The sequence below is a fragment of the Maylandia zebra genome, linkage group LG4 (genome assembly GCF_041146795.1).
Source record: "Maylandia zebra isolate NMK-2024a linkage group LG4, Mzebra_GT3a, whole genome shotgun sequence".
Lineage (NCBI taxonomy): Eukaryota > Metazoa > Chordata > Actinopteri > Cichliformes > Cichlidae > Maylandia > Maylandia zebra.
The window spans coordinates 35,525,551-35,550,605 of record NC_135170.1 but is presented as its reverse complement, the minus strand read 5'-3'; the positions used below and the strand labels follow the sequence as shown (position 1 = coordinate 35,550,605).

The 25,055-nt window shown below is 46.4% G+C and overlaps 2 protein-coding genes and 1 long non-coding RNA gene across 7 annotated transcripts; 1 reads left to right on the top strand and 2 right to left on the bottom strand.

Annotated features, from left to right (window-relative positions):
* Nucleotides 1-199: 199 nt before the first annotated feature.
* Nucleotides 200-3,797, bottom strand: LOC101480117 (E3 ubiquitin-protein ligase CHIP). 5 transcript variants are annotated; one of them, XM_076883486.1, is made up of 8 exons: nucleotides 3,775-3,797; nucleotides 2,652-2,862; nucleotides 2,302-2,557; nucleotides 2,034-2,199; nucleotides 1,852-1,939; nucleotides 1,675-1,731; nucleotides 1,465-1,581; nucleotides 200-1,306 (listed from the first exon to the last, which is right to left on the bottom strand). In XM_076883486.1, exons 2-8 carry the CDS (start codon nucleotides 2,769-2,771, stop codon nucleotides 1,181-1,183), a joined length of 930 nt encoding a protein of 309 aa, XP_076739601.1. In that variant the 5' UTR covers nucleotides 2,772-2,862; nucleotides 3,775-3,797; the 3' UTR covers nucleotides 200-1,180. The 5 variants fall into 5 exon arrangements, with proteins under 5 accessions (XP_076739601.1, XP_076739599.1, XP_076739598.1 ...); XM_076883484.1 differs by lacking the exon at nucleotides 3,775-3,797 and adding an exon at nucleotides 3,403-3,591; XM_076883483.1 differs by lacking the exon at nucleotides 3,775-3,797 and adding an exon at nucleotides 3,424-3,591.
* Nucleotides 3,798-6,857: 3,060 nt separating this feature from the next.
* Nucleotides 6,858-9,966, top strand: LOC143418418 (uncharacterized). The gene is made up of 2 exons (XR_013098434.1): nucleotides 6,858-6,975; nucleotides 9,418-9,966. It is a non-coding gene; the product is annotated as an uncharacterized LOC143418418 (long non-coding RNA).
* LOC101479828 (calpain-15) lies at nucleotides 6,858-23,284 on the bottom strand. Its single transcript, XM_004556446.4, has 13 exons — nucleotides 23,115-23,284; nucleotides 21,058-21,245; nucleotides 13,777-14,827; nucleotides 13,287-13,495; nucleotides 12,996-13,179; nucleotides 11,719-11,942; nucleotides 11,500-11,625; nucleotides 9,481-9,633; nucleotides 9,001-9,162; nucleotides 8,651-8,871; nucleotides 7,757-7,902; nucleotides 7,331-7,509; nucleotides 6,858-7,045 (listed from the first exon to the last, which is right to left on the bottom strand). Exons 2-13 carry the CDS (start codon nucleotides 21,216-21,218, stop codon nucleotides 6,868-6,870), a joined length of 2,994 nt encoding a protein of 997 aa, XP_004556503.3. The 5' UTR covers nucleotides 21,219-21,245; nucleotides 23,115-23,284; the 3' UTR covers nucleotides 6,858-6,867.
* Nucleotides 23,285-25,055: the final 1,771 nt, after the last annotated feature.

The window sequence follows — 25,055 nt, the reverse complement described above, 5'->3', positions numbered from 1 at the left end:
TTTATTCATGCAAAACCTTTAATATGTTTGGCCCCTGCAGGCCTCCGTAGCTGTCTGCTTCTCACCGGGTAAAACAAAAAGAGCTGAGGTTGAAGATGTGAGTGTTTCTGGAGCTTTTCTCATTTTGTCTTTTATTTGAGCTGGTTTTGGATTGTTTGTGGTCACTGAGCGAGACGAGCACGAATAACTGAGGCTGAAATACAAAAACACGAAAGATTTATTCACATTTATTTCTACTGAACATCGGCAGGTTGATCAGAGTTTTCCCGTACAGACGTTGCATCACCTGGATCTGAAAACCGTTCCCTGTGAAATCTGCTCCCACTAAACAACCGCGCAGGTTTAACTTGATTGATCTGAAGCAGAAACGATAAAATAGCAAAAACATCGAGGATGAAACGAGTGAAAACGGGCCGGCGTACAGAATACTGAGCATGGTGCGATGTCTCATGTTTGCTCAGGTGTCAGTGAATGCAGCGCTGGCCTGACAAACACCACCTTTCAGGACTTTCCAGTTTCGTCTCCTCAAACATTAAAGATCTACAGCCGAAGCGTTCGGAGCTGCGACGTGGGTGCGAACCAGAGTTTAACCTGCGATGTTTATACCTTCAGCAGCGTACAGTCATAAAGAACGGTGTCGGCTCAGCGCTCTCTCCTACGTCCTTTTTCCAGAGATCTGATTGGCTGGCGAGTGATGATTTCACACCTGTTGATCTCTTTTCTCACCTCGCGTCGCAGCCTGGGCCTCTGATTGTTGTGCAGCAGCGTGATTGTGGTCATGTGGTTCTCAGACTGCTACGCCATCAGCGCAGGGCGTCGTTTTCAGTCTGTATTTAATCAGATTAAAGCGGAAGTGGTGGGTTTTGTTTCTGTGGACACTAAAGTGGACCCACTCTGCTCATTAACTGGACTCGAGAGTGGACTTTAGCCCACTTAGCTCAGCGATGCAGGAAAAAAACATCTGCAGTTTAAACTTTTTGGCTCACGGGGATTAGCGCACACACCGAACGTCATGTTTAATACAAACATCCAGCACTGGAACATGACAGGAAATAAAGAGGAGATGATTGGCCCGTTGACCTCACGCAGCAGCTGTCTTTACCTCTCATGATAAAAACTCCCAGAGTGACGGCTGCTGTGACTGGGATGTTTAAAATAAAGCTGAATTTAACAAACTGGGTCAGTAGTCCTCCACCCATCCGTTCTCCAAAATAAAAGCATCGATGACTTCCTTCATGGCCAGGTTTGGGATGAGCTGATCTTGGGTCAGCGGCGTGCGCGTCACTGGATCAAAATGTCCGACTCTCTGTGGGAACAGAACAGAGAGCCGTGCGTCCTGTCGTCATCACAATACTACAGACTTCGGTTAAACTTCATTCGCTGGTAAAATCAGGATTTGATGAGTTTTTCGTGCTGAAAATGAGTCAATGAAAGCAGCCGTGAGCGAGTTGGGGCATTTTTTACCTGCAGGTGCTCCTCGATGTCTTTGCGGTCGTAGGTGATGCCGCTGGGAGTGATGCACGGCTCCCTCATCAACTCAAAGCTGATCTTTCCACACAGGAAGTCTGGGATCTCACGCTTCTGTCAAACACCAAAACAAACTCATTTGTCCTAAACCGGCTCGTTGTACGAGGACTCGTCCGACTGAGGAAAACACGGCGGACCATCACTGACCTTCCTCTTTTCATCGACCTGACAGAACAGCTCCTCCAGGTCCGACAGGTATTTGTCCTGCAGATAAATAAATAATATAAATCAGAATTTGTTTGCTGGCAGCATTTCAGCTTTAATGTTTTGCACTATCAGGACGCTCCTGATGTCACTGAGGAGAATTTCACAATAAAAGCCTACGTGTTTGGTGTGGATCTCGTTGAAACGCTGACGGACTCTGCTGTCGTCGGATTTTTCCTCTTGCTTCTGTCTGCAGCGTTCCAGTTCTCTGAGGATCAGACCACACAGACAGACACACTTTACTCCAGGAGCCCTCGTTACAGCGACCAAACGGCCGACGGCTCGTTTCTCTCGGGCCCTGCCTCTTTTTCTCGGCGTGGATGAGTTTGGTGAGATAGGACTGCAGCTCGCTCTCCTGGTTGATCCTCCTCTCCTCCATACTGTTCCAGCGCTTCTTCTTAGCGATGCGCAGCGCGCTGGGGATGTCGTCGCCAAAGTTCAGCCGCTGCTCTTTTGCCAGATTATAAGCTGGAGAAGGAAACAAAGAGGTTTTTTAATGCAGTGTTCCACTGTTTGCAGACTCGCTTTCTTCATTTCTGAAAAAGAAGCAGGCGTGTTCTAAATCCCTACCTTTCTGCAGGTTGCCGATGGCGTCGTCGTAGTTTTCCATCTCCAGGTGACACTGTCCCATGAAGAAATGTGCTTTGACCGACTGGCTGTCGAGCTCCAGAGCCTGCCTGCAGTCTGCCAGAGCTTTGTCGTACTGCTGCAGCTTCACGTAGCACAGCGCTCTGTTGGTGTAGTATGCCGGAATGGAGGGACTGTGGCTCTGATGGAGAACAGACACACGGAGGAGGCGGCACTGATCAGACTGATTCCTCGGTTTCTCAGAGAAAATCATGGAAGTCAGGAAAAGTGTGTTTATATGAAAATGAGCAGAGGGAGGAAGGCGAGCACGCTCCCCATCGCCTGACCCTTACTATGGCTTTGGTGTAGCAGGCTGCGGCCTCCAGGTATTTGCGGCTCAGGAACAGACGGTTTCCCTGCTCCTTCAACTCCTGAGCCGACACAGAGGCGTCCTTCTCCGGACTTTCGGACATTTTGTCACCCGAGCCGGCTGCACCACCAGCAGCTGCTGCTTTGCTTTGCTTCCCTATCCTGACACTGGGATCCAACAGGAGGAAGAGGAAACTGGAGGGGAAAGATCCAGGGAGTGAGTCAGTGTAAGAGGATGTTTGGTACCTTTACCTGGCAGGAGCTAGATCCTAATGAACAGCATCCTGTCCTGACTGGACGATGAGATCAGACTTTGCTTACACAATCAGGATATTATTGACTAGATGCAACAATGCTGTAACTTTGATTACTGAGTTTGTGCACAGGCAAACAAAACTACACCTGTAATCCTACCATGTCAGTTTGAGTGCATTTATTAGTTCTTACTGCGCATCACCACAGACACCGAAAACATGACTAACCCGTTTTTCACGGAGCTCTGAGCTCTCACCGCCCACACACCATACAGGAGGAAATGCTAATGTGAAGCTAGCCCTAGCATGCTAATGTTTCTTTCCCTCTTTTTCTGACCTGGTTCTTCAGAGCTTTGGTCTCCAGCCACGTTGTTTAATTAAAACGGGGCTATAAAGCTAATCAACGAAGTCTGCTATCAGCCAGCACAGCTAGCTGTAGCAGATGCGACACACACACACCCAGCGCTAGCTAAAAGCGTACCTGAGCGTCACGGCTACACACCTGAGGAGGCTGAAAACCACCTGGACCTCGAAGGGCTCACGCTTCCTCTGTGACGTGTAAATATGCCGTTTTTATATCAAATAAAACGCCAAGATAAAGCTCACAGCTACGAGCTGCCAACAGATGTTTTGGTTTGGAGCGTGATGAGAAACGCGTCATCATGTCCGGAAGTGGGTTTTGGGACAGAAAATACCTTAAAATATTTCGCATTTTAATAATTTTTCTCTCTGAAAGTAATTTATGGATATGTTTAGGGACAGTAATGAGTACGTGACAAACAAAACAACTCGGCGCCGTTTATTCTGCAAATATGTCAATAAATACATGTTTAAAATTATTAACAAAACTCACATTACAGCCGTGGTGTACTAGGGGCGGGAATCGGAACGCTGCCAAACTCGCCTTCGAATCACTCGAGTTTTAAGATTTGTTCATCATCAAAGTAATTCAGTGACACATGTCAGTACGTCAAATGGTGCACATAAAGAAGAACCTCCTCATAACTAATTCGGTCTTGTTAATTCTACAAATATGTAAAAATAAAGGTTACAATACGTGTTAAAGCCATAACGTGCTGATTATGGGTTCTCAGTCCTGTTTTAAGATTACTTAGGGACAGAAATAATCGATTAAGCTCTACATTAATGCATATATAAGAAGAAGAAGTGGCTCATAACGTATTCGGCACATTTAGTTTTAAATATATATTGATAAATAAGGGTTATAAAATCAAAGTGATTGTACAGCAAAGATGTACTAGGAAGAGTTGATCCAGAGCTTTCCTGGGAATCAGTGGATTTTAAAATATTGTGGTGTCAAAAGTGACACAGTGATGGGTGTTAGTGCACTCACGAATTATAAAAAAGAACTCTAGATAATTCTGTGTATTTAATTCTCCACACTGTAAAGGGCCATGCAACTGTTTATTGTGAAATACTGCATTAAAAGACTTTTCTGCTGATTGCGTCTCAAAAAATGAAAAAACGAAGATGTGAAAACTTTCAAATGTTTATTTCCTTCAGTTCACCCGCATATTTTTTTCTATTGTTATTTACATTCATACTGCTATGCATACAGTATATAAACTTTATATTAAAGTAGCTACTGAGCGAACAGAATACGGAGTAAAAGTCAACCTGAACGTTTAAAAAGCTTCAGTGTAACACTAACCACATCAGAATGCATACACGTCTATTTTCACCCTGCTATCAGAGAAGAGAAGCTGCAGATAAAGAGCTCGACTTGTTTTTCTGAAGCATAAAGACAGCTTTCAAACATTTGCATAGTTTTTATTCTGTCAACACGATGGTAGTTTTAAATCCACGAGAATAAAACTGTTTCCTACACGTCCTTCAAAATAAAAGAGACTCCAGCATACAGTTGATAAAGTGCTAATGCTTCACACAGCAGCTCTGCGCTGTGACTCTAAAACACAACATTCAAACATCACGCGGACACCACGTCATCTCCACGGCTGCCCTCCAATCACGTGTCAGTGGTTGCAGCAAAGGCAGCGTGGACCTGAACATGCTCTGATGTGACGGATAAAGTGCATCGTGTGATTTCTGCTCTAAATGTGGTGTTTCTGGGGGGGGGGGGGTGCGGCTCCGGGTTCACTTCTCTGCGGCTCCCAAGGCAGAAGTCAAAGTGTTAACAGACACCTGGGCTGGGAGACACCTGCAGGTCCAGCTCATCCAATCAGAGTTGGGCAAAAAAAAAACAAAAACCCCCCCAAAAAAACGTGTTACTTTAGACTAAATTCAAAATTTAACTTAAACTCTGTGCAACTATGAGGTCAGAGCAGATGAAACTGGTTCTGCTGGACGTTTCTTCCTGCTAAAAGGGAGTTTTTCCTTCCCACTGTCGCCAAAGTCCTTGCTCATCTGATTGTTGGGGTTTTCTCTGTATTATTGTAGAGTCTCTACCTTACAATACAAATACCTGGGGTGGCTGTTGTTGTTTGGTGTTATGTAGATAAAATTGAAACCAAATTTCTGACCTTCACTTTCAGATGTTAGGCAGGATTCACACGGAGGTGTTTCGAGCTTCACCTGGTGTCAGCCAATCAAGTCATGCTTATACAAATACTCCAGTGCTGCCACTAGCCAATGAAATCACAATATGGAAATCCTGAGGGAGTAGCATCAAAATGTTGGAGTCAAAGCAGAGAGCAATCAGGAGCTCCACCTTCAAGTGTTGGAGCAGCGTGCAGGTGTGAATCCCGCCTTACAGGTGAACATTCACAGGTTGATCATGACCGCTTGCTCACAAACGTAGTGTCAGTTTGTAGTGATAAAAAGGGAAGGTATTAAATAGCATTTCACACTGAGACGATTTCCTGCAATAATCCAGAAGAAGAAGAAGAAAAGGTTACAGCGTGCTTTTATGTTGAAGGAGCTGAGACGGCACTAACTTCCAGACTGGCTTAAAAGAAGAAGCTTCATCCCTGCAGACGGGAAACTGGCTCTCATGCAGCTTCTCCCTTTGCTACAGGAACAGCACAGCTCACAGACACTAAGTGCTGCCCCTCTGCAGGCTTACAGAAGCTGGCCAATGAGAAACAAAACGGCTGTAAAGGCAGTAGGGCCTTGAAGGGACAGAAACTCAAACGGCTGCACGAAGAGTCAGCAGCAGATAAAGAAGGTCCGAGATTAAAACTATGGAGGCAGAAATGAGCAGGAGACATTTAAAGATCTGTGAAGAGACAAATGCTTCAACCTCTGAAATAATAACACAGATCGATCGGACAGGCTACAGAAACTCCCACTGAAGTCAGGAGGTACACCTGCTCCTCAGGCCTGTGGTTCATCCCTGGCTGCTCCAGATGTGAAGTTACGTAAATATTTAAAACTAAAGAATAAAAAAACAAGTGTGTGGATGAATGATTGCAATTAGTCTGTAGAGTAAAGAGTAAATACTGATCCTTTTACCAAATGTGAACCAGCCAATGGGAGGGCTGCTTCCATTTCAAACCAACAGATGGGATTAACAGCAACATGATGTCTGAACCTTTGGAACATCTGTTCCACATCTGTAAGAAAGAGAAACCGAATTATTGAGCTCGTCCGCGCTCTGACGAGCCGTCACGTCGCTGTGTGACGCGTCGCCATCTCTGTTCGTGTCATCCAATCAGACGTGGCGTGTTATTCTGGTGATGACAGATGATGTGTGAACTCTGGTCCTTAAACAGTTCGTAGAAAATGAATTTCATCTTAATTAAATTCAGTTTAAAGTAATCTCAGACTGGTTTAAACTTAGATTTAAGGAGAATTAAAGTGTTTTCTGATGTTAACCCTGTTTTCTTTCAGCCTCACTTTGATAACTTCTGCCGATGAGGAGCTCTGACTCTAACAGACTCGGTGTCCGTGGGAAATAACCCTGTTCTCTATCAAGGCAGCGGTCCGATGAGTTCCTGTGTCCATCGAGATGCTTCCTCCCGGCTCGTCATAGCGGCCGAGGCCGGTGCAGACCTGCGGTCTCGGGGCTCAGAGCCGGACTGTGCGTCGCCTTCGAGGGGCTCCAGTTCCCCAGAGAGGCCTGGACGGCCTTCCGGTGAGCCAGTCTGTGCGTGATGGAGAACCCAGCGTTCCCCTCCAGCTGAGACAAAACCACAAGCACCTGTCTGAGAGACAAACACAGGCCAAGTCACAGGTGTACAAACATGCTCCGCCCCTTTAATTTCTCTGAGCGAGGAAATTAAATATTAACACATAATTGAGTTGTGACTATTTCCCGATAGAGTCAGATCCACAGGTTTGTGGACGGTGGCACGTGTCTCGGTGCGTCCCACTACAAACAGGTCTCAGCTGGGATTTAAGTGTGTATGAAGTACAGCGGCGTTTTGAAAGTTGCGCTGAAATGTCGCGGCGTTCCCGGGTGGGAGCGTGAGGCTCGGCGTGCGGCGCACCTGTGCAGAGGAGGGATGCTGTCGATGGTCTTCAGGCTGCTGCGCGTCGACACCACGTTGAAGCTGTCGCTGCAGTCGCAGGACACGTGCAGGTGATGCCTCGGGTGCCTGTTCTCCACCATGACGATAAGCCCCGCCCAGCCGTGGGTCAGGTAGTAACAGGTCATCCCCTCCCGACCCTGACACGCAACAGTGATTCTCCATTACAGGTCAAAGTTTGAAGCAATGAAAGAGACTTCCTGTTAATGTCAGGGTGGATGTTGTTTAATGATGAATGAAGTCGATTTGAAATCGTTAGCGATGAAATGAAGACGAGAGATTTAAGAGCTCATAAATACTGAATGAACTACACACATCTGAATGAGTTTCAGTCTTTGAGGACGTCAGAGGTGACAAACATGTTTCAAAGCTCTCAGATTCTCTTACCTCGTGCCGCTCGCCTTTGGTTTCTGCCAGCTGGATGATGGCGTCGGCGATGGTGGTGCTGGAGGCCGTCACTTGCTCCACCATCACCAGTCTGGAGCTGTAGACCGCCAGCACGTAGCCAGGCGCCTCCGACCTGCCGCAGCTCACTGAAACAGCACAACAGCGGCTCACTGATGACGGTGTAACACCTGCTGCGACGCTTCAGGTACACCTGAGTCAGTTTCCCCCTGAGTCAGTTTCCCTCTGAGTCGGTTTCCCTCTGAGTCGGTTTCCCCCTGAGTCGGTTTCCCTCTGAGTCGGTTTCCCCCTGAGTCAGTTTCCCTCTGAGTCGGTTTCCCTCTGAGTCGGTTTCCCCCTGAGTCAGTTTCCCTCTGAGTCGGTTTCCCCCTGAGTCGGTTTCCCCCTGAGTCGGTTTCCCCCTGAGTCAGTTTCCCCCTGACCTCTTTTGAACTCTTTAATGAGTTCATGCAGCATTTACATGGAGCTGGATGCTCTGCACTGAGGGGCTAAAATTCAGCCTTTTCTTGCATTTTGAGTCTTAATGACCTGATGAGTGCAGGAGCCATCGCCACAAAACTTTCAGGGCTGGAAAACAGATTTAAGCTCTGCAACGAAACCAACTTCACGTCCACTCCACGGTGCAGTCTGCTTTTTGTTCAGCAGCCGAACCCCAGAACTTTAAAAAGTGCATTCTGGGTAAACTTTCAGGGCTTTAACCAGCATGTGGGGGATATGTGTCTGCTCAGAACCAGTTGAAGCTCCATTTAAACTACATTTTCTACCAGGATCATCTTCCAGCTCCGACTCCTTTGGAGTAAAAACACTTTTTAAAGAAGACACATTTTGGCTGCAAAATATAGAATCATCATGGAGATTGAGTGCTCGTGTTCTTACCTCCGCCCTCGGTGATGCAGCTGTGCCAGTGGTTAAAGGCGCAGCAGAGGACGGCATACTCGCCCGGCTCCAGCATGACATCGCAGCCCACGAACCTCCTCACCGAGCGGCGGCTGTGAGCCAGCAGGCGGCCCAGCGTCAGCGTGCCGGCGCTGTCGTAGGCGACCCGAAAGACCAGCACGCACAGATCCAGCAGGTGGCTCTCTGCCGTGTCCCAGCGCCTGAAACACGGCTCTTTTATTTCACCATCTTTACTTCATCGCTGACGTTTATTTATCTTTACTATCACCTCTGTGGTGCTCAGGTGACAGCGGTGACGTTACGAAAAGCCGCACAGGTGCGCGTCCTACCTGCTGCCCTGCTGGAATAAAGCCAGCTCCATGGCCGTCCTCTCCAGCACCGTGATCGACACCACCGACACGGGGACGTCGGCGGCTCGGGGGAAAACGCCGGGGACTCGAACCTCCTGCCAGTCTGAGTGGATCTTACAGATGTCCACGGAGTCAAAGTACCTGACAGGAGAGAACAGCGAGTCTGTTTTTGTTCAGCGTTTTGATGCTTTTCTTTACTCTGCAGGTCACCAGAGAGCCTTTAGCAAGAGAGTTAGGACGACTTTACAGTCACAGATTACACAAAGCAACGCACAAGAGGGCAGAGAGAGCAGGCGGGGTGGATGTTAATGAACACTTTATATTCTGTCATTTGTCATAAATGAACTCTTTGTTTTTCCCACTTTACATCTGAGTAAAGTTTTCTTTTGTTTTTAGGTCTTCCTGCTCAGACCAGGAATAAAACTAACGCAGACATCAAAAACACGCTGCTGCCGTCACCTGGTGAAATCCCAGAAGTCCATCCAGAACAGGCCGTCCTCGGCTCGCTGGGCGCACAGCTCCCTCTTCAGCTGCGGAGGCCAGTCTGACCAGTCGTCCGCCCAGGCTCCGGTCCAGGAGAAGCGACCCCACGGGTTCCTCAGCTGCAGTAACCTGACACACACAATGGGATTAACAGGCTCGCTAGCTTAAAGTCAGCTTTGGCGAGCCTTTATAACCTGGCTATATCACCATGGTAACTGGTGCTGAACATGTGACCTGGTCTGGAGCAGGTTATGCGGTTTAAAACCAGCTGGAAGTGCCAGATTGCACTGATTCCTCCACCTGGTTTCTTCCTGTTAAAAGGGAGTTTTTCCTTCCCACTGTCACCGAGTGCTGGCTCACAGGGGGTCATAGGATTGTTGGGTCTACCTTACAATATAAAGCGCTTTGAAGAGGACTGTTGTTGTAATTTGGCGCCGTATGAATAAAATTGAATTGAACAGATTTAGTGTGTATGCAGCTCCTCGCTTAATAAAAGCTTAAAGATGCGTGAACATTTAGGAACAGCCTGCTCTTCATCACTGCTTCGTGCACACGGTCAGAGGCGGTTCTAAATTTTTCGAGGAGTACGATGAAGAAGATGCTGATGACTCACAGTGATGTGCGGTATGTGTTTCACGTCTTCTAAATGTTCACGCTGCTGGGTTAATGAGATGGGTCTGACGCCCACGGAGACATCGCAGAGCTGTTCTTTCAAACTTTTTCAAGCGTCTGCAGACTCCACCTCCAACCCCACTGACAGAAAAACATCCGTTTGTGAGTAATCAGCCTCCCGTTCCCTCCAGGGTTTCTCTTGCAGTTCGACTCCTGCCACCTCCTCCTGCGGATCCTCCTCCCTGTAGCTCGCAGCAGTCGCCGCTGTAGGTTTGAGGAAACATCCCGTATGCGTGTGAATGATGAAGCGGTTAATGGAGTGACGCTGAGAGGAACATTTGTTCTCTGAATGTGTCCTTAAGGCAGCGCTCGTCTGCAGACCTGCTGCATTTATACTGTGGGAGTTTTGATGGATGATAAGAGCAGAGCCTCCGGGCTCAGGCTTGGAGAAAACACCCCCGCCTGTCCCACGCAGGAGCAAGTCACTCTGACTGATGCAGGCACACGACTGCAGACATCGAGTCTCTGCTGTTTGTGCAGTTCGTCTCTGCTGCTCTTATTTGTGTCTGTTCAGGATGGATGTGCGCTCGTGTGTGTGGTCAGGTTTCACGTCGTGTGGCCGGGTGTTCGACTCCCTGCTGCACTTTGTTCTGCGCTCAGTTTGCTTTGCGTCTCCTTTTCGGTCTTGTGGCGTCTCTTTGGTCGACTTTGTAACTGTTAACGTCAAGCAGAGACTCAGAGAGTGATGTCATCAGCGGGTCTGTCTGACCGTCAGTGTTTTGGACACAGAATGACTGTATGTGGACGAGAGGGTGGAGCTGAGTAGGCGGGGCTTCTTTGATTTGTGGTGAATTTTTCTGCATTAATTTATGTTTGAAACGTTGTTTATGGAAAAACTCCAAAACCAGGCACCAGGTTTCCAACACCATATATGGAAGGAAGTCTTTCCAGTTTTTACTGAGGGGGACAAACGCCCATCCACCTGTCTGTCAAAGAAGCCACACCCCTATTAACGCTAAACTCAGCTTTAATCCAATTCAAACAGGTGAGTTATAGATATTTTATCATTCAATCAGTTTGAGCATCAGGCTGTAAACTATGGCTCTCTGCTGGAGGATCTGCAGGTTTCTCAGCTTCTGTGTTCATGTTTTTTAAACCTGCTCTTAACTTTTACCTGTTACTCTTATTATTGTGCATATTTCCAGTTTCTCTGGGTTTTTTTGTTTTTTTTGTTTTTTTTTAAATATATCTCTTATTTGTTGTACAGTGTCCTTGGGTGCTCTGAAAGGCGCTATTTTTAAATAAAATGTATTATTATTATTTTTACTAAACTATAATGAGATAACGAGAACGGTAACCAACGGAGTGACCTCGAAGCCTCACCTGTGGCCGTCAACGTCCCGCACATCGAGCACAGAGTACGCGTGTCGCGGACGTAAACCTAGAGACTCGTACTCCGCGTCGTCCACCTTCATGTTACCTCCACCGCAGGACGCCCCCATCAGGAACCTAACAGCAGCACGAACAGAGGCGGGGTTAACCGAGCTTAAAGAAACAGCTCCGTCCTCTCAGAGCGCTTCAACCTTCCCACAAACGTCTCACCCGGCCTCTTTGGAGCTCAGCATCTTGGCCCAGATCAGGTCCGTGTCGATGGGCTCCTCTTTGGGGTTGGTGGCACTGACCTGAAGGGCCAGCGACTCGCAGGGGGCCCCGGTCAGGGTGGAGAGGCCCTCGATGGCGCGGCCGGCTTGCAAAGCAAAGTAGGAACCGTGGAGCTTGGCCAGAGCCTTTTCAATCAGAGCCACCCACAGCTGCTTCCTCTGGGCCTGGGGAGGATGGAGAGGATCAAAGCTTGAACATGATGACGAGAAGAGGAAGTGCACATATGTGCTCACAGCTAATCAGAGAACCCGAAGCCTGTTCCTGATCCTGATCTCATCATTACTGACAAAAGCAGGCTAACAGGACCTGAGAGTGGACACGTCAGGACTTCCATTAGAAACCTCCAAATTCTAAGATGCATTAAAGTATTAAAGTAATCCAGGGATAGTTTTCTTCACCTACTCCAAGAGATAAAACATCTGTTAGCTAACTGCTGCTCATTTGATGCCTGAACTCAAAATGCCGTGAAGTACGGTGTGGTGGACAGAAATTATTTTACTGCAGTCGAAACCTGTAAAAAATCTAAAGGATATTCTTCCACAGATAAAACATCCGAACTCAGGCAGTAATAAAATGCTGCCCTCTGGTGGTGAAGCAGAATTCTGCAGCGGGCAATCACACAAAGTGCCTTTAAACAGAAATGCCTCAGATATGGAGGAATACCCATGATGCTACAGGAATCGCCTCTTCTTTTAATGTGTAATTCACTGTGTAAGGTGTAATTCAGGCCACTGGGTGGCGCCGCAGAGTACAAAGGAAGAAGAGGATAACTTAAAGATGGGAGTCTTGTTTAGCCTCCCTGTGCTCCAAGCAGGTACAGAGGATGGCTCTACCAATCTTTAAAAATGGTTCCCATCCTCTAAGAGGTGAATTTCAGCTTCTTTCCTCAGGACGGAGCCTTCTATTTCCGAGATGCAGGACAAAGCGTTAGAAAAATAGCTTTGTCCCCGTTGCTGTCACTGAATTAAATAAGAACTGTTTTTGTTTTTGATTCGAGATATTAAATTACTATATATGTGCTACAGTGAGGTTTATATCTTTATTAGGTATGTGTGTTTTTTTTGAAGGGATGCCAAATGCTGTCATTTTTCTGTAGAGCAAATTTACCTTGCTTTTGGGTATAAATAAAGTTACCTTGAAAAACTCTGGACTTTTCCCCGTGTTTTGAGCTGAGACCTTTTTCCAACACCAACCACACATCACGTGAACAATTTCACCTGAGAGAAGAGGAGGTGGCCGCTCTCGTCGCACGGCAGCATGTCGTCCACCAGCACTGTCGTCCACGAGCCGTCTTTGCACAGACGCACCTGATAGGCTCCCTCTGCGCACAGCGAGCGGGTCACCATCACCTTCTCCACCAGCTCCGGCCGCTCCGCCAGAACAGCCAAGGCGCTCAGGAACCTGCTCCCCGAACACAGCCTTCCTTTAATGTGCTTAAACAATCATCCAGAAATAAATCCTGGGAATAATAATCAATAATAAACTCTGTGACAGCATAATCAGCTCACCAGCAGTTACCCAGAAGCCCCTGCAGGATGTCGGACGGACGCAGCGTGCGGAAAACGGTCCACTTCACGCCGCGGTCTCTGAAGGCGGCGCAGCTGATTTCCTGTGGACGAAGCCACTTCTTGACCCGATGCTGGACGCTGTCGTCCAACGGGAAGCCGACGGACTTTGGACCAGGAGGGAAACTGTCGTCCACAAACGTCACCGCGTTCTGGGAGAAGAAGAAGACGATGATGCAATGAGATGTGCACGCCTGACACGCCCACTCCTCCATCTGCTGTTTAACCTGTTTAATTTTTCTCGTTAATGTCGGAGGTTCTGATGCAGATCCAGAGCTGAACACAGCGAAGTTCAGGCTGCTCTGCACTCTGGGTGGAGGTCGTTTTGGCTCTGAGGAAGACTGTCAGTCCACCTCCATGATAGTGAAGTAACATCAGCATAAACTCTTGTTTCTACCTTAAATTTAAAGGTGGGTGTGTGCTTTAAACGCACCTCTCTGCAGAAGCTGACGATGTTCTCCCACAGCTCTTTGGCCGTGCCCTCGTCACTCTGCCGCAGCGCCTCCACCAGCCGGCTCTCCTTCCTCCTTGGGAACAATTCTGCTTTTAGCTGCTGAGGGGTGTGGCAGGCCTGGCAGTGTTTGGACTCCAGCCGGTTTATGAGTGTGCACGCCGGACACGCCCACTCCTCCATCCTGTTCACAGCGAGCGAGAATGACATGGAGGCGTCTGATGCAGGTGACAACGGGGACATCTCTTCTTTAAGGATGCTGAGTCTCCTGCCGGCCAGCAGCTCCGGCTGGGTGGAGGGATGGGACACAGCGAGGATGGAGGGAGAAGACGTGCTCTGAGCCTGGCTGAGGCCAACATCTGGAGGGGGCACCTCTCTGCGGCTGCAGGGCACTGGATTGTTGTGGCCAGCAGGGGGCGCAGTCAGCACGGAGGAGGTGTTCGGATGCAAAGCTTCTGCATGTAAACTCTCCCCTCGGGTGGAAATCGATAGCGAGAGCGCCGCCGCTGCAGGTTCGGCCCGCCGTGCTCCGTGATCCTCGCAGACGTCGGGCACGAGGAGCGCCTCGGCCGGGATCTGAGGGAGGGACAGTTTGCGGGGTCCACCGCAGGCCGAACAGGACATAGAGGTGGGCGTGTTCTGCAGCGTGCACCTCGAGCACTCCCATGCCAGGCTGCTTTTGTCGGCGTCTCCGGGCTGCTTCCTGCTCTGGGGTCGGCACGTCTCCGTCCAGGACATCCTGAGGGGGCCGGAGCAGCTGCTGGAGCGCTGAGGCCGGGGCTGGGCTTCCGCGGACGCCCTGGCATAGCCGCAGAGGTTGCAGGCCAGGCTGTCAGGGGAGTTCGCCAGTGTGCAGCGTGGGCACGCCCAACCGTCGTCCTCTCTGCTTGCTCCGGGCCACATCCACCGGGCATCGGGTCCCTGCCGAGGAGCTTCACAGATGGAGCAGCGGGGGGCGCCGGCGGCGTTGAGGAAAGTGCAGCAGCCGCACGCCCACTGACTCCTCTGGATGGGCATCGATCCAGAGGAGAAACTACAGAGAGAAACAGAGTCATGTGATCAAACGGGAGGACATTAACATCAGAACCTGACCGATGTAAGATTATTGAGACCGATATTGATATCAAAATCCATTTATGATGATTTACCAATATAGTATAAAAATTTAGCTAAAAAATAATCGTGTTTCATTGCTACAACAAGTCATGAATTACTTGTTGACTCCTTTTTTGAGGCATTCAAAACAAAAAAGTTGCAGAGCGCCCTCTGGTGGACAAACTATGCAACATCAACACTAATAAGACGTTTGAAGAGTGTTTCTATTGTCTCTTCTTTACTCTTATTTATCAGCCGTTACAAATGCAGATTTATTATATCGGCAAAAAGCTAATATCGATCAACATATGAGTCGGACTAATATATATTAATATATATTATTCCTACAAATAAAATCCATCAGCAAACACCAGTTGTTAAAAATAGATATTGGTCAAAGCGTCTCCTGGGTGGATGATGTTTCGTCATCTTTGGGTCCTCATCCTCTCCAGCTTTTTTCAGCAGTATTCATATGCAGCGTGTCTTTAACTGACAATACAATGTGTTGTAAGAAAAAAAAAAAGCATAATTGCACCCAAAAAAATCCGCGAAACAGCGAGGCCGCGAAAGGTGAACCGCATTATATCGAGGGAACACTGTATAACAATTTACTTATTTATTTCCTTATATTTAGTTAAGTTTAGTTTAATTTTAAATATTAATCTTTGCACTCCCTGCCCTCCATATTGGATTATTTTGAATCTAGAGATCAAGAATTAAATGAACAGCTTGAAATAAGCAGAGTAGCTGATCAGTCTCAGACATTTTCTTCATTGAGATAAGAATGATGTCTGGAAATGTTAGATAAACTTTGCCGTGTTTTTCATGACACTGGTGAAAATTTCCACCGTGAGTATCTGCTAAAAGCAAACCACAGCCACATCGAGCTTCAGTGTGTTTATCTGTGAAAGCCCGAGAGACGAAAATGGAAGAAAAATCCTGAAAATATGAGAAGAAATCCAAATATAAACGAGTGAGTGAATAACAGTTTCCTTTGCTGTGCTGGAGGGAAAATATTAAAATGCACGAATATGCAAATGAAACAACAAAATCTGCTCTTCCACTTTTGCCTCCCTGACGCCGGCTTCATCGCGAGCAGGCTGCTCAGCGTCTTTGTGAATATAGAATAAAAACACGGTTCTAATCTCAGATTCATGCTCGGCTGTAAAGCAGACCCAGATAATCTGCACCCTGGTGTCCAGGGAGGAACGAGACCTCGGGAGCCAGCGTCACAGCCGTGTTCAGGCTGGCCCACATTTTCTGGCTGCACTTTTCTAAGTAGTTTGGCATGAAGCCTGAAACTTCCAGCACAGCTGACCTGAAGGATTTACTGCAGAACAAGCTGTCTGTAAGAGGCAGGTGACGGCTGCTGCACGCCGCGCTCGGGACAAAACACACTTTTAATCAACAACCGGCCTTCGTGAGAACCTCTGCTGTTTGTGTGCTTGAGAAACAAGCTGCTCGTTACCCACGCAGAAGGCTGTGCAATACAGAAAACCCCGAGTTATTTTTACTGACAAGATATAAACATGAGAACTTTCTAAGGTCATAAAAGTTGGAGGTGCTCATTTTCTGCAGATCCCCTGTGCGTTCATCGGCCCATATTTCCATGCAGATAAATGCTGTATGCTCATTCATTCAACTCAATTTAAACCAAATCAGATGGAAGTAGTCCCAAAACAGCTGCTGCACAAAGTGACGGATGGATCCAATTTCCTGGAAATGTTTCTCATAATCCGGACACAATGAGAGCCTTTTAGCTGCAAATTACAGCGGCTGAAAAAGGAACCGATGCAGGGAAACGGCCTGCAACCTGTGAAGGCTGCAGTTCCACTGACGTCCACTGGGGACTCCAGAAGTGAGTCACCCACTCAGGTTTTGAGAAGTTTTGTTGGATGTAATCAAATGAACGGCCCGGAGAGCTGTCAGCAACCACCCTCGATGCCAGCACACTGCTGCGGCTGTAGTTGGAACTCGTCTGCAAACAGCCTCCTGCTGCTCTTTGAGCTGCACTGAACAGCTAACTGCGAGTCACTTGGCTAGCAGTTAGCAAATATTTGCAGACAAATGCGAAAAACTACCGTAACCATGACAACCAAAGCAATCAACACAAAGCTTTTGGTGCAGCATCTTTTCATGACATTGTTTGAGAAACGCTAAAACTTTGCATCAGGAATAAAAATGTTTACAGCCAGAAACACAAACTGATTGGTCTCTGTCCATCATTTCCTCCTTCATAACACCTGATTTTATAACTCACCTGTTTCAACTGTATTAAGGCTTAAAGTTTATACTGTTAGGGGCGTGGCCTCTGTGACTGACAGGTGGATGGTGACCAGTGTTAGGAAGGTTACTTTTCAAATGTATCCCACTACAGATTACAGATTACATGCCCCAAAATGTAGTTTGTAACGTATTCAGAATACGTTACTCAATGAGAGTAACGTATTCTGAATACTTTGGATTACTTAATATATTATCATGCTGTTTACAACTACATGAATGAGCTATTGCTGTGATTTATTACTATTACTGACGGTTAAGGTTTAAATCTTAATATAAATGAGTAACAGTAGGTGGACATTAGGTAAAGCTGCACTTTTTGCAGCGATCTCGTGTAGAAAACTATTCCACGCGTATATAAAACAGGTCCGCGGCTCTGAACCGTAGTAAAGGACCTCTGGCTGATACGTCGGGCTCGTGTCGGCTCGTAGCTGAAAACTAGTTTTACTTGGTTGTCTGGGTCGACTTTGCTAGCAGAGACAGAGAGAGGCGTTGAAAGGCTGCTGCAACGGAGCTCATTGTTTCAGAGGAAAACATGAACACAGCGTACAGTCGAGTCTTAACAGCTTACTCACAACTGGGCTTGTCAGGCTCTCTGTTTGGCTGCAGTGGTTATTATTATATTTACATGCTTCCAGCTCCCGTTTCTGCTCGGTGACAGCTCCTACTTTTCCTTTTTCTCCCTCCTCGCTCACAGACACATCACGGGTATGGCGGTCCATTCTCCCTGCAGCACGGACTACACTGCCCATCAGGCTGCGTGCTTTAGGGCGATGCATGTAACACTCTGCTATTGCCTTCATATTAAATCATTTTTTGAATAATAATTAAAAAAATATTTAAATAAATATTTTTTCTGGGCTTGTCAGAATAAATATTTTTTCACATCATTATGCGGCTGCAAGTAGAGGTGACGTGGGCCGTGAGACTGAGACACAGACATTAGAGCCTCTTAATGCGTGTTTGTTTGGGTTTCCACCGGCGTGGAATCACCAAAATAGAGAGGACATAGCCGAACATATGAAACAGGAAAAGACCGCCATGTAATCCATTTATTTAAACAAAGTAACTGTATTCTGAATACCACCTTTTTCAACTGTAACAGAATACAGTTACTCATATTTTAAATACGTAACGCTGGTACATGTACTCCGTTACTCCCCGACACTGATGGTGACACAGGCGGCTGTAGCTGCTAGCTGTCTGCTAGCTTCACCTGAACTGGACGTGTTTGTGCTGTTGGAGCCTTTTTAATGACATCGTATGTCTGCTGTGGGGTTACTGTAGTAACAGAAGGCGGAGCTGCAGATATGATGAAATTCTGCAGCAGTCTAACTTCTGCTCTTCACTTCTATTTAATTTAATTTTTACTTCTCTTATTGACTTTATTTTGGCGCCTTATCAACTCCTGTACTCTGCTATTGATCTTAAATAATTTCATTTCATTTTTCTTAAATGATTTAAGAAAACTGATTTCATTTCATTCAATAAGGAGGAGAAACACTGAAGGTGCAGGCAGCTCTAAACCTGAATCAGATTGTTTTGTGGATCATGGAACAACCTGCTGAGATCTGGACTTCCTGCAGCTCTAAGGAGGCGATTCCTCGGAGAACCCTGGAACTTCTTCTGTTCTGCTGTGTGTGTTTCCAGATGCCACGGCCGGCCTCTTTTCCTTCTCCTCCACATCTATGAAAGGTATTTTGATCTCTGTGCATCAGACGGGGAGTGCAGTGGCCTGCTGAGCTGAATTCCCAGCGGAAAGCTTGAGTGGGCTTCTTCAGACCAGCTCTTCCACCGGGGATTTCCCCATCAGCGCTCCGTTTCCTGTCAGCGAGTAACTCGACTCCCGGCCGAGGCTCCCGAAGGCTAAGATGACTCACAGTGAGCCGAGCGCCGGTGGTTTATTTGACATAAATGCAGTAATAATTAATAAGGAAGGCTGCGGTTTGATTCATATCGAACGATTCATGAAATATTCACGGTGACGTCTAAACGACGGACATAGATTCAGCCTTACTATAGTCGCTCATTAACAAAAGCAGCTGGGAGAGCTGTGGTGGTGCTGGATCCAGCTGTTCTGGTCACGGCGGGTTTGAAGATGTTTTTCTCCTTTGTTCTCGTCTCCTGTGCTTCTCTGTTTGTTGTGTGTTTCCTGAAGCTGTGTGTCGGTGCTTGTGTACGTACTCTCAGTGTCTGGATGGTATGAGTGTGTTTATTGCATGTGCTGCAGGAGAAGCTGGATAATTTAGCGGGGAGAAAATAGACCTCAGTGAGCGGGAATCAATCAATCTCAGAGGATAAAACAATTTAGGATTCACGTTTTAGCCCCCACACATGCAGCAATGATCCAGCTGAACTCAAATAACATGACTTCATTTTTTCTCGGTTCCTAATTAAACAGTAATCAGCTTTTAGCGTTCTGCTAATCTGTGCTGATTGGTCGGTTAACGATTCAGGATGGTGCCCGCTGCAGCTAAAGCCCAGCAGAAGCAGCTGACTGAGGTGGTTGGAGGTGACGCTACGAACTCTCTGCAGCCTCTTCGCTTCATGCCCCAAATCAAAGTGGAAGATGCCGTAAAGCAGCGTGTGGCATCTTACTACAGCAGAAACTTCTGAGAAATCTAAAAACTCAACTATTTCGAACTTCTTGAACTCTTCTATCAACAGCATGATGAAAATTTGCTAGGACAGAGATTGGTTTATTCTGGAGGAGCGTAAGAGCGCCCCCTGTGCAACAGGAAGTTCTTCAGTCTGGACTGCTGCACGCCTTTGATCTTAATGTTCATCTTCCAGAGTCCATCTCTGTGACATCGAAGCCTTGAGCTGAGCGTTTTATGGGTTTGACTCCCAACACAGACGATGCTTTGCCCATCTGTCCTATTCCCCTCGCGCCGCCTCGCGTCTCCGCTTTGCTTCCTGTGGTTTTCCTCCCTTGTTTTTGCTTCTTTGGATTCAAACTTCCAGATTGCATCCCAGACATTTCAACATTGTTGAAAGGTTTGGTGACTTTGAGGTCGAGATCAGAAATATACATCGTATAGTTCCAGCTGGTTAGTAATGATTGTGATCAGACGGCCACACAGCGTCAACTCTGTGGCCCGTTTCCTTTTTAAACCACTTAAACCTAAATTCTGTTTAATGTGTTTCTTTGGCGAGCATCTGAACACAGCATGTTAAACCCTGTGCTGGGAACTGACGGTTACCTCAGAAGGACAATTTTCACTTTTCTCAAGATCGATTTATCTTATTTTTCCCCAGAAACAATAAAATGATTCTTCTTCGGTCTGTAAAACTCAAATCTACAACTTTAGATTTGGCCCTATTTCCAACCTCGGGTCTGGACATCGAGTAAAGCTGATGGTTACTGAACACCTGGAGGATTACAGACATTGTTAGCAGGTCTGATAACCTTTAGCTCACCATCGGCCAGTTTAAAGGGCGGCACCTGCGCTCAGACTCTGGGCTTACAGCTCATATTCAGGGCTCTTCATGTCGGCTTTGCACTTTAACCCCCTAACCCTGCACCCCCAGCTGCAGGAACTAAATGCTTGTAAGAGACTAAATCTGCTCTGCTCATTAGCATGTGGTTAAAATGCAGCCTAGCAAAGATGCGTGTTTGCCGACAGCCTGGAGGATGAGGAGAGGTTAAATCTGCCTCTTCTGGTTTCTGCAGGTCTCTGTGGAGCTGCACAGCGCTGATTATCTGCAGCTCTGATTCCCAGCAAACCGGCAGGCACAAACAAACCTGCTCGCTGATAAAAAATCAGAGCAGAAGTGGGACCGCTGCAGAGGATATTACACTGCAGATATTACAAACTGAAAAAGAGCCACGGTCTCGTTCTCATCTCATCGTTACGTCTTTGCCACGCCTCCTTCGTGTCTCACCTGCGCTCCCTGTGCCGGCCCGGTCTGGGAAGCTGCCGAGGGAGGAATGTGCTTTGGCTGCTCCTCAGGCATCCCATGATGGGAGAGGGAGGCAGAGCTGCACCCCGGGGCGCCGCATCGTCCTCCGCCTCGTCAGTGAGGGAGGAGGAGGAGCTTCCCATGATGCCGCTAGCTCAGGTGGAAGTGCCCTGATGAAAGAGAGGGGGAGGCAGAGGGGGCATGAGCATGCACAGAGGACAGTAACACAAACACAGTGCTGCTGCGTTCACTGATTGTCTCGTCTCTGCTAATGTGCACGAGCTCCTCCACGTCTTCAGGCTTCTCCTTCCTTTGGTTTGCTGGGACTGAAGCGTTAACCCGGCCGAACACACTGCTGATGGGATTCTGTGCGTCACTTCTGACCAGTGTCACAAAACTTTAAGTGTCTCCATTCAGCTCATTCATCTTTTTATTGTTGGGTTTTACAGCAGCTTTGCATGAAACACAGAGCAAAATAATCCTTCTTTATCTCGCACCGCAGCCCTCGGTTCATCCTGTCTGAAAGGTGGCGCTTAAGCCCCTCCCCCTTTAAGACATCTTTATTCTGATTGGTTGTTCATCATTAAAAAAAAGGTTTAAACAGCAGGTGGGTCGGAATATGTGCTCTCTATGACATCATACAGATCCAAGAGTAGAGAAAGCTGCGATAAACTGAGCGTTCAGAGCAGGCTGGAGTTCCTGTGCATACATTTTGGTTCTAAACTCTTTTCTGAGTGACTTCAGAAAGAAATTATATTTGCAAAGTCTGAATGACTCTGCAGCGGACTTAAAAGCCACGTTTGATTGATGCAGATCCATCCTTATAAACCTAATCATTCACCACTTCCACCATTAAGAGAAAGATTATCCCAGAGAGAAAATCACATTTAGCTTCATTCACAAATAGCAACGAGTCATTAGCCTCCCTCCCTTACTTACTGAGCATAAGTGGACAGACGCCGGCTGAGCATGTAAAGGAGGGATGAAGTAATTACCGTTTCTTTGTTTTACTGTGAGGTTTTGGTCGCGCTGAAAATAAAAGATGGAAAAAGTGCTGAAGCTTTCTAATCGTGCATTATTTGTAACGGCCAGCAGGTGGCAGCTCCTCTTGTTGTAACGATGAGTTTGAATAAAGTTGTTGATTTATGACCTCAGTAAGCACGTCAGGCTGAGTTTGTGCTGGAAAGTTTAAGTACCTTTGCATGATTCACAGTTCTTCTGTTTGAAACAAGATTTAGCCCCACCCCTTTTAGGGCAACTGCAACATTTAAACAGGTGGTGGGTGGAGCTTTTGTCTGCTCTCTGACATCATGCAGATCCAAAAGTTCAAAAAACTCTGTGAAACTGGTTGTTTGGAGCCGTCTGAAGACTACGTTACGTACACTGATCTTATATATCCACGTATGATATTTATGATAAGATAAATGTGTAATACATGAAAAATTAAATAATGGGTGATGTTATGATTATTATTAACTATTAACAGATTTTTAAACTAAATCACTTTTATCCTCATACTTCAGTTTTAAACCAGAGGAGGATTATATGAAATGTTAATCAGCAGCTTCATCTTCATCAGACTCATCAGTGTGTCTCTGGCTCCAGCTGCTCCTGCTCGCTCCACAGTTGTGTCCTTGAACAAGGACTTCAGATACGATCAGGAGCTCCAGATCCAGATGCTCCTGATCGGAACGCTGACTGAGAGTCTGCTGCACGCTCTTCTACCAAAATCCTCCGATTTTATTCCCAGAAGAGAAAGCTTTGCTCTCAAACTGTCTCTCTCCTCCTTGGTGTTTATGACTAAATGATAAAGATACGCTCCGAGCGTTAAAGCCGCAGATGTCTGCTGTTAAATGAAGTGATCAGAGACAGTTTGCTGTGCCTCCCTCTGTCCCTCACTGCAGAGGCTTCCCTGCTGATACCTGAAGTTCACATGCAGACTTTAGGTAACCTGGTGTACCTGCAGTACAGCTGGTGGCTGGCTGAGAGACTGCAGGCATGAAAACAAAGAGCAGCCCGGAGGAGAGCTGCAGACTCACCGCGGAGAGGATGCCCGCTGCCGCCGCTGCTGCACCTAGGAGGACACGGATCTGTGGCTGCCAGCTGCCGGAGACCTCCATGCATCCTCTGTCATTCACACAGCGATGTGCACAGTCACCATCGAGCTCCTCGCGGTCCCCACCGTCAAGCTGCGGGGAGGAAGAACCACTTCCTCTCCGCACCTTCAAAATAAAATCCCAATAAAGCAAGAAGAAGATTACTAAACCCCGAGAGGAGGCTGAACGTTTGCGTAGGAATCTGCGAAGGAAGCCACGTTAAGGCCTCATTCTACATGTCATCTGATTTATCACTGAACAGAAATGAACTGTACCTCAGTGCAATGACAAGAAAGATTCATCCTGGTTTCCGGGACCGCCCAGAACATTTCAGTGCCTGTGTCACCATCCACCTGTCAGTCGCAGCGGCCACGCCCCTAACAATGCAATCAGCTTGTATATCAGACTGTAAACGTAGTTCTGCTGTAAAGTTTTAACACTGGAGTCTATGGGGACTGACTCATTGCTGGAGCCTCTAGTGGACGTCAGAGAAACTGCAGGTTTGGTGCTTCACGTTACTGCTTGGTTATAACTCTCAGTAATCAGGAATTTATATGTTTTGTATATTTACAAGAAAAACATGCTGTTAAAAAATAATGGGATGAATGAATATTTTCTTTTTTCTGAGGTACAGCGTGTTAATATTATTATTTTTGCCCCTGTTACAACTCTTTTTCGTTCAGTGGAATATTACATTTGTGTCCTATAAAGTAAAAACAATATGTAAATGATCATTACTTGGAAAGACAGATTTTACTTGCAGTGCTTTAGTGGACCGTCTCCCTTCAAACTCTTTCTAATAAGCAAAAGTGACGTCACTGCACACTTTAAGCGTCTGTGATCTGTCTGAGCTTTAAATGGGTTGATAGAAAAAATTTACTTGTGAGTCAGTTACTGAATGATAATGGTCAATTATTTTCTTATAAGGAATTTTTGTCTGTTTATGATTTTGCTGTCACTCCAAAAGAATACGCTGTAGTTTTTGATGCAATTCCAGATGGGGTGAGAAGGTTACTGGTGTCTGCTCCTAAAGGTAGAAATTGTGTTATTCCAGAACTAAATCCCACTAACATATACATCGGTAACATCTGTCCTTTATTGAGTGATAAAGCCACAAATCAATGTATTAGACAAATTATTCAAAGAGATATTGTTTCCAAACCTGCAGCTTTATTCTATTGGATATTTACAATGATATAAACTGGAAAAACACTTGGATTCTGTCAAGGAAATTTATTATCACTAATAAGGTCAGAGAAGTTACTCTTAAGTTGATCCATAGATGTTATCCGGTAAAGACATATCTGGTTAAATTTAAGAAAAATATTGATACTCTTTGTACTTTTTGCAGCAGTGCAGAGGAAACAATATGTCATGTACTTTGGGAATGCACGTATACACGTATGTTTTGTATTGATCTAAATAATTTTATAAACACCAAAATTGAAACTGAAGTTTCAACATATTCTATTTGGCCTCTCACATACCGATAAAATAAATCCAGGAAAAAAATATATTATCAGTCTTCTGATTATTTTTGCTGAACTTCACAAACATTGCACAAAATTTTCTCAACAGCGTCCAAACATATTTGTTTTTAAAGCCCTGCTTTCCAATTATCTAGAGAATCTAAAGGACAGCACTGACTCCAAAGCATGTAAAACACAAGAGCTGTGTCGACTGTTCAGTTTCACTTCATTTATATGTTGTTTGTTTATACCTTGAGCACCTCTTTCTTTTTTAATCGCTTATTTTGTTTGTTTTCTCTTAAAGTATACTTTTTTGTTTACGTACTTGTATTTGTATGCATGACTTGTAAAAGATACTGCAAGTTGTGAAATTTTTCATACCCTTCTATAACTACATTACTATGTATATTTGTTG